Raw genomic sequence first — 18,614 nt, 5'->3', positions numbered from 1 at the left:
GGCTCTCACCACAAAAAAAAAAGAAAAAGAAGAAATGGTAGCTGTGAGGAGACGCATTGTTAATTTGCTTTATTATAATAATCATTTTATTGTGTAGTATAGGCACATCGAGTCATCATGTAAACCTTAAATGTATACAATTTTTATTTAAAAATAATAAAAAAAGAACTTTGGAGTCAAGATCTGGGTGATTTGGGCTAAGCTACTTCACCTCCCTGAGCACTCATATCCTCAACTGTAAAATAGGGTAGCACCTGCACACGGTAGACAGTCGGTGAATCGTTTCTGTGAGTATCTGGCTCACTGCATCTGTGCCCAACATGGGGTAACAACTCTTCTTTTAGAAAGGTTTGCTGTAACATAACCTGGATTTGTAACAGAATTTATCTGATTAGTCAGTAGCACAAAAGTATGAGTGAAATTTAACCTTCTGAGAAAATCTTCATCTTATAAGGGGGTCCTAGACATTGGCCAACATTGAAGTGCAGCGCTGCGATTAGTATTGGTTCGTCAATGTAATGTTGAAAGAGCTGGGTAATTTACCCATGCTCACAGGTCATTAGCGGAGTCTGTGCATGAAGAACCGACTTGTTTCACCAGATACGTCTTTGCATTTAATCACTCTGTTTGTAGACGTGGAAGTTCACATCATCATTATTATTTTCATTAGTGTTCATTTGTAAAACGTTTAGTGCAAGTCACAGCACTAAGCAGAACCTCCTTAGAAACATCACGATTACCATGAACAAGGGTGGAGGTAGGCGCTCATCTCAGGAAGCAGAATAGTGTGTAAATGGTTCAGAGTGGCTTTAGAACTGAGAAGGGACCCCGGGGTCATGGAACCAGGTTTCCGTGAGATTTTCTTTTCTTTTACTAATATGTCCTCTAATGGTAGGGACGCTTAGCAATGAAGATTGGAAGTAGAAAACGGAAAGGAAAATCTTGGTTGAATCCCATAGATTTCTATCCATTAAAATTAATTTGAATGTCAATAATACTGGTCACTAATACGTTTCCCTTATGTCTAACTGTGAAATGGTTTTGCTAAGAAAATTAATACCATAGAGGAGAATAGGATAGGGATTATTTAATCTGCTCAAAGAGTGAATTATTATTGAACACTTTGGGCGTATGATATGGGAGTTACTAACATTCCTAACCTAATAACAGATTTAATGTAATAGCTCTCCCAGTCAATTTTTGAGTTGATTGTAGTAGAACCCAAATCCATTTATATATACACTTGTTTTTTCCTCTAAGTTAGTTTGGATAGATGGGACTTATTGTACAATTGTTCTTAAGTGGTTAATTGATTATGGAATAGAAATAGTTCAAGCAAAACTATTAACAGATTTCATTTTAAAAGAGTGCTCTGAAATCAGCGTGTTTACCCAGCACTGAGTATAGATTGGCATACATTTATCAATCATTTATTTTCAGATGATTTTTCCACTATCTTTTTCCTCAAACAGAATGAGTATTTTGCATTTCAAATATCTACATATATATTTGATATAGGAAGTAGCTGCTGAGAATTCTATTTGAAGTGCCTCTTTACTAGCTATAGAATTAGGCATTTTGATTACCAAGATACAACCTGAAGTCTAGGATGATCAAAAGAACTTATACTGATATTTGAGCTATGGACATGTTTTGTGTACTTTTAATAATCTGTCCTCCTCTTTTTTCTCTTCTATTGTTACTTGTTAATATATTTTACTCTTTCCCCCTTATTTTTCTACACATTTAAATATCTTTTAATTGTGTTTTTAAACAGTGCCTGAATACAATGTTATAGCTTTATCTCAAGTTGCTCTCTCAAAGTCTTCTGAATCATTTAGAATAAAAGATGCCAGCATATATATTTTTAAAAACACATGTTGAATGGAACTGATGTGAATGCAGCATCAATGAAGTAAGAATGATCTCTGCTGTACTCTCCAGAGACTATAATTCAAAAGGTAGTTCATTTTATTTACTGTGTTTGACAGCCTCTTCTCAGACTGCATGAATAAATTTTGGTATTAATATGCTTCATATCTATTTAGAGAGAATTACTGTTCTATCTGCCTTGGGAGACCGTTTTATTTCTAGATTTAACTCAGCACGATATGATAGGCCCCAACTTTCGAGTCAGGCATCCTATTTACAAAGCATGCCTTGATTTAATGAGTATATGTTCAGTTCCCTCTCTAAACAACATACTGAGCTACACACAGCAGGTACACAAGACATCTAAGAAGTGTCTTCTGAGAGCCTCAGGACACTTAGCCACAAGACAGGCAGACGTGAGAGACACAAGCAATGGCACTGGGTGGGACTGTGCCATTTTCCCAAAGTTCCTAGAGAGCACATGTGGTCTTAGGAAGGTAGAGGGACACGCGTGCGTTCAGCACCTCCAGGCTCTTTATTTACATCTTCGTCTTCATTTCCACCACAGCCACATGAGGTGGATGAAATGACTCTCATTTCACAGATGAGGGCATTGAAGATCAGAGAAGATAAATCACTCCCTCAAAGTCGTTCTGACAGTTGTGTCAACCTAACTGAGCCTGGCACGTAGTATGCATTCAAATGAATAGTTCTGAATGTTCAACAAATCTTTCAGGAAAGCAATTTTCAGCATGCACCATAAGCCTCAAAAATGTATATATCCTTTGAACCAGTTTCACCTCTAGGAATTGTCAGAGATGTAGGCAAAGATTGTGTGTGTGTGTGTGTGTGTGTGTGCGCGCACGCGCGCGCACGTATGCACACGCATGTATGTGTAAATGCAAGAAGGTAACTGCAGCCTCATTTTAAAAAGTAAGACTTTTGGAAACACAACAAATATTTAAAAGGGTAATAGTTGAATAAGTTACAATAATGTAGTGTGGCCATTATAAACAGTATTTTCAAACAATGTTTTGTGACATGGGAAGGTACCCACAATAGAATATAGAACTAAATAGGTATAGTATGATCTCAACCATGTTTTAGAAAAGCATATTCAGAAAAAATTGCTACGATAAAATGTACAATGAATGTAAATTGTGGTTATCTCCAATCGACTGAATATTACATGATTTTATTGCCTTTTTTTGGTACTCTGTATTCTCAATTTTCTATAGTAAGTTTTTTAGCTTATAATAAGAACAGGATGTTTTGTCTTGTATTATTATGATTTTAAGAAATTCATTAGGAACTACTATACTGAAGTCTTATTCCATAGAGTTAATGCAGACTCTGTCATTAATCTCAGTACAAGAAAATTCCCATGGAGAGCCAATTAACACAATGAGTAAGAGAACTGGCTCTGGAGCTAGACTTCCTGGATTCAACACTTAGCTCTGCTATGCATTTGCTGTGTAATCCTTGGCACATTGCTAAATATTTCTACATTTGCTGCTTCCATTTACAAAAATGGGATTGATGATATGCCCACCCCATAAGGTTGTTGTGAAGAGCAGATTTTAGTCAGTGCCTAGAAATAGTTCAGGCAATTGTCACTTTTGTATTGGATTTATTAAGCTATTTAACTTCTGTTATTTTTATACCTTACAGTTGTTTATTTTAAGGCTAGTAACAACAATCTTTTTAGTAAACTCCCCCTTTACTTTTGCTATAGCAAAAAACATTTCCTTTTTTACATTTTTTTGTTGACTTGATTCATTAAAGTCCTGACACAATCTCCAAAGGAGCTCATTAACTTCACTAAACACAGACTAATAAACCCTTTGTTATTTGGCAAATTTAGAATTTCAGGATTTAGTTAGATCATGTGACAGCATCAATTGTGTGTCCAACGTTCTGCTAAGGCACGAAGAAATCATAAGAGGGATAATGTATCCTTCCTGCCTCTAAGTCAACCAATATTTATTAAATGTCTACTGTGTGCCATGTATTGGGAATACAGTAGTGAGAAAGACAGTTTCTGCCTTCAAGAAGTTCACACTATATATGCAACAATTATATGCAGGTAAATAAATATACCATTTGAAGTAGACACAAGATAATGTGTTTGTTGTATTAAGGACAGGAGGAGGTAGGATGGGCTAGACTTGACAAGGTTTCCTTGGAAAGAGGTCTGAAGTGTGTTGAAGCACTTAAGAGTGAGTGGGAAGCTAGATGAGAAGCAGAGTTCCAGACAGAGGTAACGGTAAGTGCAAAGGCATATAGGTAAAATAAATATGGCACATGTCCCATCTGTGAAAATGTAGGTACTTTGGCAAGGCGTGGGAGTAGGGAATGCAAAGTAGGAGGGGAAATGGTTTGGGTTCCGAGAGGGAGCGGAGAGCAGCAGAGCACAAGTCTCCATTTTATCTTGAAGTAGTGGGGGGGTGGTGACCGATTTCCCTTTTAAAAACTTTACTATAGTTTACTATAGAAATGTGGAAGGTGGACCAGAAAAGGTGTGGGGACAGTTAGACAAAAGGTGGTCACTGTAACTCTGAAGACTGGAGGGAATAGATCAATGCGAGACGGTGAGGACAGCAGAGAGCAGAGAGCTGTGTAGGGGGTGACCTGTAGTTGGATGGGGTAAAAGTGAGGGTGGAATCTAGACTGGATTCCCACACTTCTGAATTGAAGAGCTGGACAGATAGTGGGGTTAGTCACTGAGCAGGGGACTCCAAAGGAAAAACAGGTGTGAAGGGAAAGGTAATGGAGCCAGGTTTAGACATACTGATTTCAAGATGACTTTGAGTCACTCAGCTGGAGTTGTCCAGTAAGAAAAAATATGAGTCTGGAGCTCAGCAGCACATCCTAGCTGAGGGTAAACATTTGGTCATTGAAGCCATGAGCTGAGAAAAATTGTCCCAGGGAGATTCTGTAGAGTAGAAGAGAAGATGGCCAAGGATGGAATCCTGGAATTACAGCATCAGAAGAGGATCCCAGAGAGAAGAAAGTAAGCAAGCAGGAAGCCTAAGTCAAGAGGGGAAAAATTCAAGATTTAGGGAATGGTCAAGCAAGTGAAGTGGAATTCCTCATGGAATTTATAATCCCTCTGGGAAGTCATTGCATCTACAGGTGAAGAATGAGGTAGAAGAGTATCCCATGACTGTATTTGATGACATGCCCAAAAAGGGTAGAGACAGTTCTCTCAGAGTTGAGGCAAAGGAAAGAATGGAATTGTCTTAAAGCTTGATAAAGGTTATAGGACTTTTCACTGGGCCTGAAATATGGGTAGAATTGAAACCAGGAGAGGTCATTTCAATTGAGGCAATGAGATTTGTTCAAATCCATCCCGATGCCTGGAAATCACTAAAGATGGATTTTCTATTCACAGTGGTCAGCAGTGTGATCTTTGAATAGTGAAGACAGCCTCTGGTTCCCTCTTTTAATTATAAATTTGGTTCTCTTAATTATAATGACTATTGGTTAAATAGTATCATATAAAGCCAGGGCAGTGTTACCTGATACCATGTACAAGATTAACTTTAAGGAAGTCATGACAAGAAAGCAGTATGGTTTATGCATAGCAGGTTCATTTGAGAAGCACAGATGTGTCTAAACTTTTTTTTAAAATTTAATTAAAGTTTATTGGGGTGAAATCGTTAGCAAAGTTACATAGATTTCAGGTGTACAATTCTGTATTACATCATCTATAAATCCCATTGTGTGTTCACCACCCAGAGTCAGTTCTCCTTCCATCACCATATATTTGATCCCCCTTACCCTCACCTCCCACTCCCCTCCCCATCTACCCTCTGGTAACCACTAAACTATTGTCTGTGTCTATGAGGTTTTGTTTCTCATTTGTTTGTCTTGTTCTTTAAACTTTGAGTCTATCACGAGGGTCAACTCCAGTGGGAAAAGACAAGTCCTGGTTATATAGCCCCTTAACTTTGTGAGAGCTAGTTCTGAAATCCCTTTGCTTTAATGCAGACATTCCTAGCTGCGAAGTTGCAGGTTCCCTGCCCCATCTTATCCCTCGCCTCTGGTGGCCAAGCTGTGGGGAAGTAGAAAAAAGAAGGAAAGGGAGGAGATTTTCTTAGTCCCTCCCCATCTTCCTAGTCCATCGCGTTGCTCTCTTCCTCCTTGAGAGCACCTGACTTGCAATGCAGCATGGGCAATAACTCTTCATTTACCAAGAGGAAGGCCTTGAGAGCAGAAACAGTCAGGCATTACCTTGGGAAATAACCTGTCAAAACCTGTCTGTGCTAGTTTGTGCTAGCTCACAATTCTGGCATAGTGATTGCTTCCCAGGGCTGACAGCATATCTGCAAAGAGGAAGGTGCAGACTAAGGAAACGTCATTGGAAAACCAGGTTCTCGTGGTAGCCATGTCACATCCCTACTGACATAATCTTGTGCAAGCCACTTAACCTCAACTAGCCTCAGCCTTCTCAGTAGAATTTGCGTGGCACTCAAATGAGATAATATTTGTGAAGGTGCTTTATGATTGCAAAATGCTATTCAAATGATAGGCCGTGGTGATAAGCTGTCGTCAAAGTCATGAGTATGATGTGAAAGCAAAGCAGACCAAGATTCCTCCTCCTGGATCTGTTCTGAAGCCCTAGACTTTCCATTCCAACCCTTGCATTCAACCAGGTTTCTCCAGAGCCTCATCTCCGCTGGCCCCTGTTAATCTGTGTCAATTTGTCTTGGCTGGTTATACTGCTTGATGCAATGGACTAATAATAGTAAGTTAACCCCATTCTCCTTCCTTTAGTGCATAGTGGAAGCCCTTGAAATCTACCCTAAAAAAGAAAAATGGTAAACATTTTATGAAGTGCTTCCTCTGGACCAGCCCCTTTCTTTCTTTGCCTGACATTCTTTTCCACAAACCACAGATTGTTCCCACAGAGGAGAAATTAGGAAACCTTTGCAGCTGAGACCAGAGGAAATTACGTTTCTATTAAAAGCTGTCTGTGGCTAGATATATCCATCCCAGGTACAAAGTTAAATGATGTAATAAACTTATTCAGAGATAAAGCTATTATATGAAATGCCATTAAATATCTTCCACTCGGTGTTAACAAAATACAGCTATAAATTTCCTTTTGTTGTCATTTTGTGAGTTGCTCGTTCTCGGTGAGTGAGGCATGTGCCAGTTCTTCACTGTTGAATTCTGTTTCCCAATCCTGGCACAAAGGATATCAGGGATGCACAAGCGTTTGAAACGTGATGGTTTTCAAGTTTCTCATGTCATCCCTCATGAATCTCGGATGCTAAGTTTCTTCTTGGACTGGTTCACTGTTTTCCACCTGCTGGCTAAGTGAGGTGCTGAGGCCCCATATTTCATATACTAGAAATCAGAGGCAAGGGACCCAACCAACCAAACCACAGCTCAGGATTCAAGGGTGAGAGCTGATGCATCTACTCTGGAGGTTGATTCAGAGCTTCTTACCTGGAGCCATCCATTTAGGGATGAAGCAGTAAAAGAGAAGGGTTGAAAGGAATATGGAGCATTATATCTGGAAAAGTCCTGCCCCCAGTTTTCCTGTGGTTATTCACCTAAATCCCAAGTCAAGAGGAAATGCATGTAAGATCCAGATATGTCTCCTTGGACTTGCCTACATCTCTGAACTTGTCAGAATTTCCATTCACCTTTGCCAGCCAAGAACTAAATCCAGGTGGACCCGGTTCTTTCAAGCCTCCCCAAGCAGAATGCCAGGAGAATGGACGTGAGTGGTGTGTTGGTGAGGATATGAAAGAAGCTTTCAGTTTTTGCCCAGGTCCTGCCGGGTCAATGAGTGTTCTTCCTACAAGCGAGTCAGTCAGACCCAATCAGAAGAAAGGTTGACTTGATTCCTAGACCCCCGAGGGCTTTCTATAGTGTGCCCAGCCTTGTTCTTACAGGGTGCTTACCCCTGGCAGGGGTCTGTCACTGTAGGTCAGCCAAGCCAGCTTCTGATACTGTTGCTGTCCTCCTTCAGGAAACAGCATCCTTCATTCAGCAGCCGATAGCGTGACCAGCGCCGTACAGAAAGCGAGCCAGGCCTTGAACGAGCGTGGGGAGCGATTAGGCCGAGCAGAGGAGAAGACAGAGGACATGAAGAACAGCGCCCAGCAGTTTGCAGAAACTGCACACAAGGTGGGTCCTGCAGGATGGCAGAGGTCTCAGCTGTGGGTCATCAGGGAGCTTCGGTGCCAAGAAACTTTATTTCAGTATGTTTTCCATGATGGCAGATACAAAATCAAGCCTTTTTCCCCAACTTTATACAATTTCCATCTGCTGTTTAGAAAGTACCAGAGTCATGAAAGATTCCTTCCTGTACCTGTTTCTTTGCGTGTCTCCTGTCGATGTCTACATTCCTGTCTCTGACCTTAGACCTTTGGGATGTGTGGACCATCTTTAATTCCTGCCCAGAAGTTTGAGGCTCAGGTTTCAGGGAACAGTATGGGGGTAGGGAAGAGGTGAGGTCCCAGAATATCCCTCCTCCCTTGGCCAGTGTTTGAAAGAAGACTTTGGGCTGCTGCTCATGCTTACTGTTCCTTACTGTCCCTTTCCGGTCATGAGCTTAGCATCCTGTGTTCTTTTCACTATTTGCAAAGCAAGCTCTAGTTCCAGGGCGCAGCACACCTCAGAGCTAGTCTCCCCTCTGCGAAGGGCTGCGGACCTCTAAGGCTAACCTGACTAGTGCCAAGCTGCCTGCATGGTTCCCTCCCACCTCTGATCCCAGAAAAAAGCATTTCCCACGTGACTGTGACCATGAGTCCACACATCCACTTTCACACACTCCTAAGAATACACCTTTCAGAAGGGGAAGGGGGAGTTTTTATTGGCAGCCAGCCATCCAAGAGAGTCACAAACCAAAGGAAAGAGAGCACTGTTGGTCAGGTGATAAAGAGGATTTACTGCTGTTCTTGTGCTTCAGATCAAAGGGCAGTTCTTCTCTGGCTAGGGATTCACATTTAGGTTTCCAGAAACAACTTCCGCTGATAACTGTTGGCATCTCGGACTCATGGTCTGGCCCTACAGATACACTTTTCAGGTGACCTTTGGGGGAGCGGGGACAAATTAATTTGCTTCAACAGAAAACCCCACTTCTGTTGAGGAAACAAAAGTGCACAACCTGAAAAATAACAAGAAATATGTCCCCGGCTGAGCCAAGCTGGCCTCTCCCAGAGCTCAGGCTCGGGCCAGACTGCGGATCCAAATCCGAGTGGATGCTTCCTGCCTTCCCTTCCTGCATCCCCTTTGCACAGACCTGCCTCGTTACGTCATCAGTTCTCTCTCAGGACAGGGTCTTACTGCACTGCTGGTTTGGGGGCCCATTGGGGGGCCCAGATCTGTCTGAAACTGCAGGCAGCCCTGCTGGAGGCCATGGCCTCTGCTTGCCATGGTTGTTGCAGAGGGAACCAGAGAGCATCCCTGTGTCCCGCCTCCAGCCTTCATTATACAGAAATAATAATGAGGTGGGAATGGTAGGATTCCATCCCCAACTTCATTTATAAAAAACAGTAACTCTAGTGATTTAAATGGGGGATGGACAGAGGAAGTCTGGGGAAACATTTAAGTGTCGATTTGGGAACAAGAAGGCTAAAAGGAATCATTTGTAATTGTCTTCAAGTCTGGGAAGTGTGATCATACAGGCAGTTCTGTTTTATGCCTTACCAGAACTGAGCAATCAATGGTGCACTGACAAAATTCTGCTTAAAAACAAGAGCTCCGGTTAATGATTAAACTGTAAACCAGGTTACCAGGGAAGTCTGTGAAATCGCTCTTCCTAAGATGGAGTAGACAATGCCTGGAGGTCATGCATGTGGGCGTCCCCCTCAGAAGAGCTTGTGCAAACACTGGACTGGACAACCTAACCAGATGGCCAGAATTCTTGGCCCTAGTCAGCCTGTTTCCCTGATACTTTGGTAAAGTTTGCTAAGTAGTTGGGAAGGCAGTATGGTGTGATAATTAAGACCTTGTGATTGATTTACCATCTCGGTGACCTTGGGCACGTGCTTAATTTCTCTAAGCCCCAGTTTCTTCATCGGTAAAATATGCCTAATTAATAATAGTACATATCTTCTAGGGTATTGAGAGAATTGAATGAATTCAAACCTATAAATCTATTAGCACTATACTTGGCACATATAAATCTAAATTAATATCAGTTATAATTATTTTCATAAAAATAATTTCTGCTGAACCTGCCCTATTCAGTCACATAAGGAACACAGTTGGGGTGGGTGGGGGGTTGCAGAAATGTCATTGAGCATCCTAACACAGGGATGGGAGGGGTTGGAGGGGAAGATGGTGTGCCCTCCAAAGTGGGGTGGGAGGGCCTTCTGCTAAATGCTGATGCTTTCTAAACACAGAGCAGCCCTTGAAACAGGATCCATCCACCAAAGGCAAAGGGGCCTTATGCTTTGACCAATAGGAGGATCGCTGCCAGCCAGTGACTTCTTCTCCTGTAGGTGTTCTGAGAGGGAGGGGCAGGGGCTGCTAGTGTCTCTTAGTGTGTTTGAGGGAGTGTGAGAGACACACTGTCAGAGCCAGACTTGTCGTTTTTTTAAAACTGGGGTATGTGTTTATGAATCACCAACGTTGGTAGAAGTCCTAATGAGGAGACTGACCTCTTTAGAGAAGGTGTGGCTATTTTCCCAGCGACTAGGACTTCCTGGTTTGAACCCACTGGTGTAGGCTGACCATGAAGAAGTCTTTCACTGCCCAAGCCCCCACCAGGCCTGCTGGTGAGGAGACAGTTCAGAGATGGAAACCAGTCATTCCGCTCCCCCCACACAAACGTGGCTGTGTTGACTCAAAGAATGGGCTAGCCTCAGCGCACATGTTAGAGCCCTGAGCAGAGAATGGCAATTCCAGGTGACAGTTCTTCCATGTTTCCTGGTTGCGAGGGCATGTAACTTCAGTTGGAGAGTATGGCCCACCTTTCTAGATTGTAGTAGAAAAGAATCTCCCACTTTCTAACTTTCCCCAGGACTCCTGCAATGACCCAGGTATGTTAGTGAGTGAATCACCTTTACATGACCCTGCCATCAAAATACGTGGGTTTTTGTCTCCTGTAGAGCAGATGGAAAATGCTCCTGCACCCCCACTCCCCTAGCTCAGTTCAGCCTGGCTTGAGGAAGCGTGGTTCCTTCCTGAGCTGTGGGCTTGGCACAGTCTCAACCCCTAGGAAAGTGCAACTCAGCCACTGAGCAGGCCTGCTCACTTTCCCCTGCCCCAAAAAGCACAGCGCTGCAGTGTGTGCGGCACTCTGCCACCCGCCACAGGCGGTGAGTCAGCAGGCGATAGCAGGACCCACATGGAGGCATCCTCAGATGACATTTCTCCCTGAAAGGGACAGTGAGCTCCCCTATTCTGCACAAGCCCACATTTATGGGGGAGGGAGTAGGAAGTGGCATTTCTCTCACTGGCCCAGAATGGCTGCCTCTATCCTGGCTCTGTGTGCGTCCTTTGGGTCTCTGAGGCAGAAAGAACCTCAGGAGTCCAGGCCTCTTAAAGAATCCCCTCAGTATGATGAATGATTTATTATTATTGTTATTGTTATTGTTATTAAGGTGAAGTAGTTTACACAGCTTTGAAAGAGAAAGCTTTCCATGAGCTATTAAGAAAGCAAACTGTATCAAAAGGAAATTTTAAACTCCTCTTCTGTGGGAACTCTGAGTTCTAAATTGATCCATAAGCATTTGAGTTGGAGATGATATTTATAGACATGAGGTACAGAGCAGTTGTGACTTTAGAGCTCAAGGTCATACAACGGATTTGTAGCAGGGAAGCAACAGTACCCTGCCTTCCATATTCTAAAGCTCTTAACACCCATGGAATTTAAAAAAAACAAAAAAACAAAAAAAACCACTTAGGTAGCATGGAAATGATTCCGCTTTCTGCAAAAATACCTCAAACAGCAGAATGTCTGATCCAGTTGTATTTCTGCGAAGCTGAGCTGGCCACACCCCTCCTGGCTGGGCCTCCCCTGCACGCCATTCCAGACGCACTGTAGCGGTAACCAGGGCCTGGTGTGAGCAGCAGTTGCTGCTGAAGACTAATGACTGTGTGAATTGGCACAAGCCCGTGAGTTGAAGGTTAACAGCTCAGTGAATAACAGGACAGCAGCACTGATCAAATATTTATGATTGTTATTCATTATGCATAACATTTAACAGCTCTGTGTTGATTTAAATGGTCCCCAGTGCTAAATTATGTATAAAATCTTGAGACAGAGCAAGAAGTGGGGCCACACTGCAGAGGGGTTCCGGGTGTGGCCAGGGAGGGGGACAGATCTGAGGGACAGCCCTCGCTCTGCCATTTCCACCCGCCATGTTTCCCAGACTACTAACTCTTTGAGGTCAGGAGTTAGTCGTCAGCTCCACCATTGGTGGCAAAAACCCACAGCACTTAGGGCACAGCTTGGACATACTCAGGACTTCACAAACACTGTGACAGTTGACTGGCAGTCGGTATCAGCACTGCGGAAGGCCTGTGGAGGTCTTTGCTTAGGCTGTCTTCACCAGGCAGAGGTGACAGGAGCACCGTCAGCCGAGGTTTCCCAGGCAGAGATTAGTGTAGCAGCATGGGGCTAGGTCCACGTCCCCTCTCCATCACATGCTGACTCCACCCAGCTGCACCAGCTTCTAGAGAAATGTTGGTGCTGCTTTTGGGGGTAGCCTAGCTGAGGTGGCAACCCCAGGTTATAACTTGTTTGTTGAAGACATCAAGAAGGGGAAGGGGAGCCTAGGATTGCCCTGGGTTATGCTGGAGAAATGGACCACTGAAATCTTGGTGGAATCAGTGGGACTCCACTCGCTACTTCTTCAACGGCTCAGAACCTGGTCACGATGCCAATGACAGGGCTTTCTACAAAGTTACTGCCCATGGAGCATCTCCTGCTCTTTGCTCAAAAACCATTGTCAAGCGCAGAACCCTGCCGCCTACCCCCTGTCACTCCCGCCCCAACCTCAGGGATCAGACTCTGGACACATGAGGAATTACAATTCAGCCTCAACTCTGCCTTCTCGTTCACATCAGTGTATGAGCTCCACGGAAAGGATCTGGCTAAGGAAAGCAATGTCAGATTTTATGTTCTGTACCTGCATACATTTCCTTAAATATAATATCAGGGGCTCCAGCTGGGCCTGGGAAGCTGTTGAACGATACAGTGGTATTTGCTGTTTCCGTTTATAAAGATCTAACATTTCAATATACCACATTTTCCAAATACCAGTGGGCGAGCAATACATCGAGGTCTGGGCTTGGTCTGTTGTTCAGCCATCGTCGGTAACACAGTTTAATCAACTGCCTTTGACTCGGTTGAATATCCAGGCTGGGTACTGAGTGGATTATTGAAGATGGTTCCTCTACAGTTGTTGGTATTTAATACTTTATGAGATGTCAGTAGATGCTTCCATCTGAGGAGTGTTGAGTTTCCTGGATAACCAGTCACCTGGGAGCCCAGAGGCCATTGCTCTTCTACCCCCACCTGTTCCTAGGGTAGGTCACTCATTTTGCCTGTGCTTGGGCTTTTCCATTTGTTCCATCAGTGGAATGAAGGAACACCGCACAGCACTGTCCCGTTTCATGAACAATGTGGGAGAGCGCGGCACATTTACTAGACGCCACCATGCATAGCAATGGTGCCGTGGACCAGCAAGCAGAGTGTTGGCGCTGCTTCCCATCGTGGACGTGGGGAAGGAGCAGCACAGCGAATTCTCCCTGCGCTAATAACATCTTCCTGTTCTCACACCTCTTTCTCTTTAGCTTGCCATGAAGCACAAATGTTGAAAAACTGCCTCTCCTGGTGACCCTCTTCAAAGAAATGGACGAGTTTGTTCAGCAGTTTTTACAAGAATTCCGGACCTCCACTTGCTTCTTTTTTCCGATATATGGACATTTAGGTTTTTTGTTTTTTCTTTTCAGATGTTAACATGAAAGAAAAGGTGTTGTGTTTATACATTTCCCTAATGAGCCTGCTAAGAATACTGCAGTAGCACCAGCTTCATTTTGGTTTGGTTTTCCCACTGTGTATATGTGTATGTTTATATGTGTTTTCCATTTTTTTTAAGTTTTTTTTTTTTGGTAGTTTGAATATGAAATTTGGACCAAATGACATACTGAGCTGGCATTATGTATTTCTTTTTCCTGATATTAAACAGGAAGACATTTTAATGTAGTGACATCAGATGTTATTGTTTCTGGTTGGAAATAAAAGTCAAGCAGTGATCAGTTTCACTCAGTCTCCTACCTACTCTTAATTTGAAGGTTAAGATTCTATCCCGAGACATAAATCTGTATTATGGAAAACAATTGGATTTATCAGGGGAAACACCAGTCTTAGATTTTGCTTTTTATACAGTACTCTTTTGCATGAGCCATCACCAGCACTCAAAACAACAAATCAGAATCACAGATAAAAATCTCCATTCGGAGCTACAGTTCAAACACTTTTCACTACTTGTTTCCAGGCTGATTATTTGGAATTATCATATGAAGGATAAAAATTTGAAATTAAAGACCTAAGGGAAAAAAGCCTGTTTAAAAATCTCTGTGCATTCATGGCTGTTTCTTTCGTCATTGTCTCAAATTCCAGTAGCTGCTATTGAAAAGAGCTTGGATTTTTTTAATCAAGAATTGGTTTGTCCAGATAAAGGTCTGTGTAAATGATAATACGAAAAGATACTACATTTAAAATCTTTTTTCTTTTCTTTTTACAAAGTGATGTCTACTTTGGGGACAGCCTCACAATGTCCTTGGGAAATGGCCTTTAGATTCTTAGTATCTGATTTTCGGAAGTTTTGACGTTATTATTGCTGCCTATTTATTTAATGTAATTTAAAGTGTGGGTTTCTTGACAAATTGTATTCCATGGCAATTGCAGCTTGCCAGTTCAGACAGAAAGCAGCACAGTCATGAAGGCTTTACACTGCAGTCAGATTGAAAAATGTTGGTTCACACACCTGACTTTGTATTACTCAAGTTAGTATTGCGTTTAGAGTTTGGGAATTAGTTTCTTTGAGGGTTAAAATGCTAAATACAAAACCCGTGCTTTGTCTTCTTGGAACAGGAGATAAGGTGTACGAACAGACACATTGCCAGCCTCCCACTGCAGCACGTTGATTTGAAGCTGCCTGAATCTTCAGGACGCTCTCTGTCCCTTCCTACCCATTGTGCAAGCTGAGTTCACATGTATTATAGCTTCTTACATAGCAGTGTAAGATGATTTTTGGATTATTTATGCTGATTTAAACAGCTTAAGTTCTCCTGATAAAGCATTCCCTGAAGATAGAAAATTGGGCTATTGGGGGTAAAAGTTACCTTAGGAAGTCCATATGAAAGGGAAGATGGGGTTTGCTGAAGAGATTCCTGAGTCCTCTTAGGTAGATGATCCAATTCAAGAAAACTCTATAAAATTTACATGGTAAACTGTATAAGCTTACTACGACTTTATTTTACTTTTCTTTTGGTGTCTATAAAGTTTAAAGAAACAAGAAACTTCCTATCTGGTGAGTGCCATGAGAAACATTTATAATTTCTAAGAAAAGCCCAAAATATCACTCCTAATAGGTTTTGTTTGCAGACCTCAGTTCAGAAAACACACACACACACACACACACACACACAGAGATATTCATCTTCCCAACTAGGATTCTAGCTTCAGAGGTACATAGTTGGTATAAATAATTGAAAGGGTAAATCTAAAACCCCCTGACAATAGGCCAAACTCAAAAATATGATCTGTTACCAACTGTCTAACAACAGTGTTTGCAGAGCTGCTTCTAAAGTAGCAGAGGATGAGGTCATATGCATACTGTGAAATTGGAGCTGCCTCCTCCCTGGTGGAATTCTGATAGTTACTCTTCATAAATATAAGTATTCCACATCTTGCCCTCTTTCCATACTCTCTTTTTATCCTTTTAGACTGAGGTCTTATTGGAAATAGCCTGGATTAGAAGAAAGCCCATCTAAGTATTAGTTTCCTCTTTTGATATGCTTCCGGGCCGGGGCCATGCCCTTGACCTCCCAGTGTCAAAGTCTTACATAAGGCTCCTCCCTACAGAGAGGCCAGAACAGCAATCCCTGCCCTTCCTCGACCTCCTGACCTATTGCACTGGAGCCTTGTGACGACCTACGTGAAGTTCTTTGCTATCCTTTATGTAGAAGGTGCTGCGATACAAAATATTAATACAAGCTAACGAAGAAATAATTGCTAAAATGACTCTCATTATTTGGGACCAATTCATTTGGTTGAACTTGCTAGAAGACATTTAATTGCTGTTTCATTTCTGCACTTCACAATGAGTTTTCAGGACATTATATTTCTGTGAAGGAAATTGTATTGACAACGCATAAAGAAAAGAAATTTCCCAGTATTGTCACTTCTTCCTGGAACGTAGCCGTAGTATTCTTCATTAGTATTATTAGACATCTGTGTACAGGAAGTATACAGTTATTCAGGTTAATGTTTCATATTAAAGAATGTATTTGTAAACTGTAACAAGATCAGTAGTTAACTTTTTTTAAGCTCTCAAAAAATAAAGATATGTGTTAGACTTCAAATTACAGTGAAATCTGTCTTAATTCTACTTTGGTGGCTAGCAAAGGTTGTGCATTTATGTAAAAATATTTACACAATGCCCTAAATATGGGATATTAACGATAGATTTCTCTTTTAATTTTTAGAATTGTGACACTGCTGATGTCTGTTGTACAGTTATTAATTCTTCAGAAGTTCTCTAAGATGTCAAATATAATTTTTGTTTCTTTCAGAGACAAGTAACACCTGCTCATGATTCACTATTACAGCAAAATCTGATTTTGTCATTAAATATTTTAACTGTGATGAAAGCTTGTCTCTCTCAGTTATTTGTGAAATCTGTAAAACACTACCAAACAGGTAGGCATCATTGTGCTTTTGATGGTAATGGGAAGATGTTGTGTGCCTCCAGGAGACTGAAGAACTAGGATTATTAGCATTATGATAAAGTTGCGTAGCCCTGTGAGAGTCTATGCAGCAAAAGTTCATTTTTTTTCCCTTCTCGTGGGTGAAGCAATTAAGCCGATGAATAGTTACCTTTCTGCTTGATGTTAGTGATGTGCTCAACTAAAGTACTTATTAAAGCTTGTGCTCTCATTCAGCAGACTAGTTTCATACCCTGTTAAATTGGAAAGAGCACTTGGTCAAATTATGTCGATTTATTTTTATGGAAAAGCAAATGCAATTTATTTCATCGCCCCATTTGTTTCAAGGGAACTGACTAAGGTGACTACTGTGGCATAATAGCCATCTCTGGGTTGGCAGGGAGACTATAGCAGTCAGGACTTTGAAATATTTCCTGGGAGGACTGCAAGTGGAAAGGAGGAGTGCAGTCTCCACTTTTCAGAGAAAAGAAATGGATAGAGAGATGGTTTGGAGATGAGGACCCAGCTTAAATTAATTATGTATTTAAAGGTACAGGTTCTTGTGAACTAATTATAAACCAATTGCCTTGCAAAGATCTTTTGTTAATATAATTTTTATTAGCAATTACACTACAACCAACTCTCAGTTTTTATGGAAAGATTAATATAAGTGTTTTCAGAAAAATCAGCGGTGCCTTTTCCCCTTGCTGTCAATGAGAACATGCTTAGGAAAAACTATAGATATCATAATCATTCTCTACTTAAACAAGCAGATTAAGGGTAAGGGTAGGATAGAGAAAAATACCAGAAGTAAATCTCAAAAAAATGCAAATATTTGAGTGTTATTGTTATCAAACCCCAATATGAGCCATGTACCGGTGTACACTGGCCTAAAGAAATGCATGAGTAGGACTTTGCAATGACAAAAGGAAGTGGTTTATTATAGAATTGGCCAATCGAAGTATGGGTGAACTCATGCTCTGAAAGACCTAACTCTGTGATGGCGTGTAGATTACAGATTATGTAGGACAAAATCACAGGACACAGTGGGTTTAGGGGTTCGAGGTCATATTAGGAGCTGTTTGGTCGGCGGTGATGTAAGGATAATAAATCATTTCTTCAGGTCTTGAGGACAGCCCTGAGGTCAGCTGTGGTGTCCCTCTGTCTGGTTTCATGGGAAAGTAGCCAGGGGTCATTCCACCTTAGAGCTCAGGAGCTGAAACATAACTTAGGTCAAGATGTTGTCTGTAGCCTGTCAGAGGTCTGGACCCTGTGACCATTAGTCGGGTCCAGGCTATTGTCTTCTGCCTCAGGGATTAAGGATGATCAAGGGGAAAGGTTAGGTCCCTGAAGGGTGTGTGTGCGTGTGTGTGTGTGTGTGAGAGAGAGAGAGAGAGAGAGAGAGAGAGAGAGAGAGAAAGAGAGAGAGAGAGAGAGAGAGAAGAAAAAATGATTCCTAAAGCCATAGTCATAAATCAAATCAAAATCACGAGGACCCTCAGTTTCATTATTTCCTATTAACATTGTCCTGTGTGCCTCTTCACCTGGCTTGGGCAAGCCTGGGAGGTAGCTGGACACACGTACACACATTCACATGTGCGTGCACACAGCTGGCATCAAGAAAAGGACTAAGCTGTGCTCCTGGAAGCCCCCGAAGTCACTTTGTGGTATCTTCTTGCCCTTCTGGATATGGCTAGGCAGGTGACAGTATTTCCAGGGGTCAGTGAAACCGGAAAATGCCTCATGTGAGCCATTATCAGTGCGTGAGAAATGTAGACTTGAGACCTGAGAAATTCCTCGCTCATAGCTCCTAGAAATCTTAGAACTTCCTAAGTGTT

At 42.0% G+C, this 18,614-nt stretch overlaps 1 protein-coding gene across 2 annotated transcripts in view; it reads left to right on the top strand.

The window, feature by feature from the left end:
• STXBP6 (syntaxin binding protein 6) overlaps positions 1 to 16,677 on the top strand; it is a 238,510-nt gene extending 221,833 nt beyond the window's left edge. For both annotated transcript variants that reach the window (XM_033109059.1, XM_033109060.1), the window contains 2 exons: positions 7,859 to 8,016; positions 13,639 to 16,677. In XM_033109059.1, coding sequence (XP_032964950.1) covers positions 7,859 to 8,016; positions 13,639 to 13,662 — 182 coding nt within the window. In that variant the 3' untranslated portion in view covers positions 13,663 to 16,677. The remainder of the gene's footprint in view (positions 1 to 7,858; positions 8,017 to 13,638) is intronic.
• The last annotated feature ends 1,937 nt before the right edge of the window (positions 16,678 to 18,614 follow it).

Source organism: Rhinolophus ferrumequinum, chromosome 6, assembly GCF_004115265.2.
Source record: "Rhinolophus ferrumequinum isolate MPI-CBG mRhiFer1 chromosome 6, mRhiFer1_v1.p, whole genome shotgun sequence".
NCBI lineage: Eukaryota > Metazoa > Chordata > Mammalia > Chiroptera > Rhinolophidae > Rhinolophus > Rhinolophus ferrumequinum.
The sequence above is the reverse complement of the archived record's forward strand: the minus strand, read 5'-3'. Positions and strand labels throughout refer to the sequence as shown.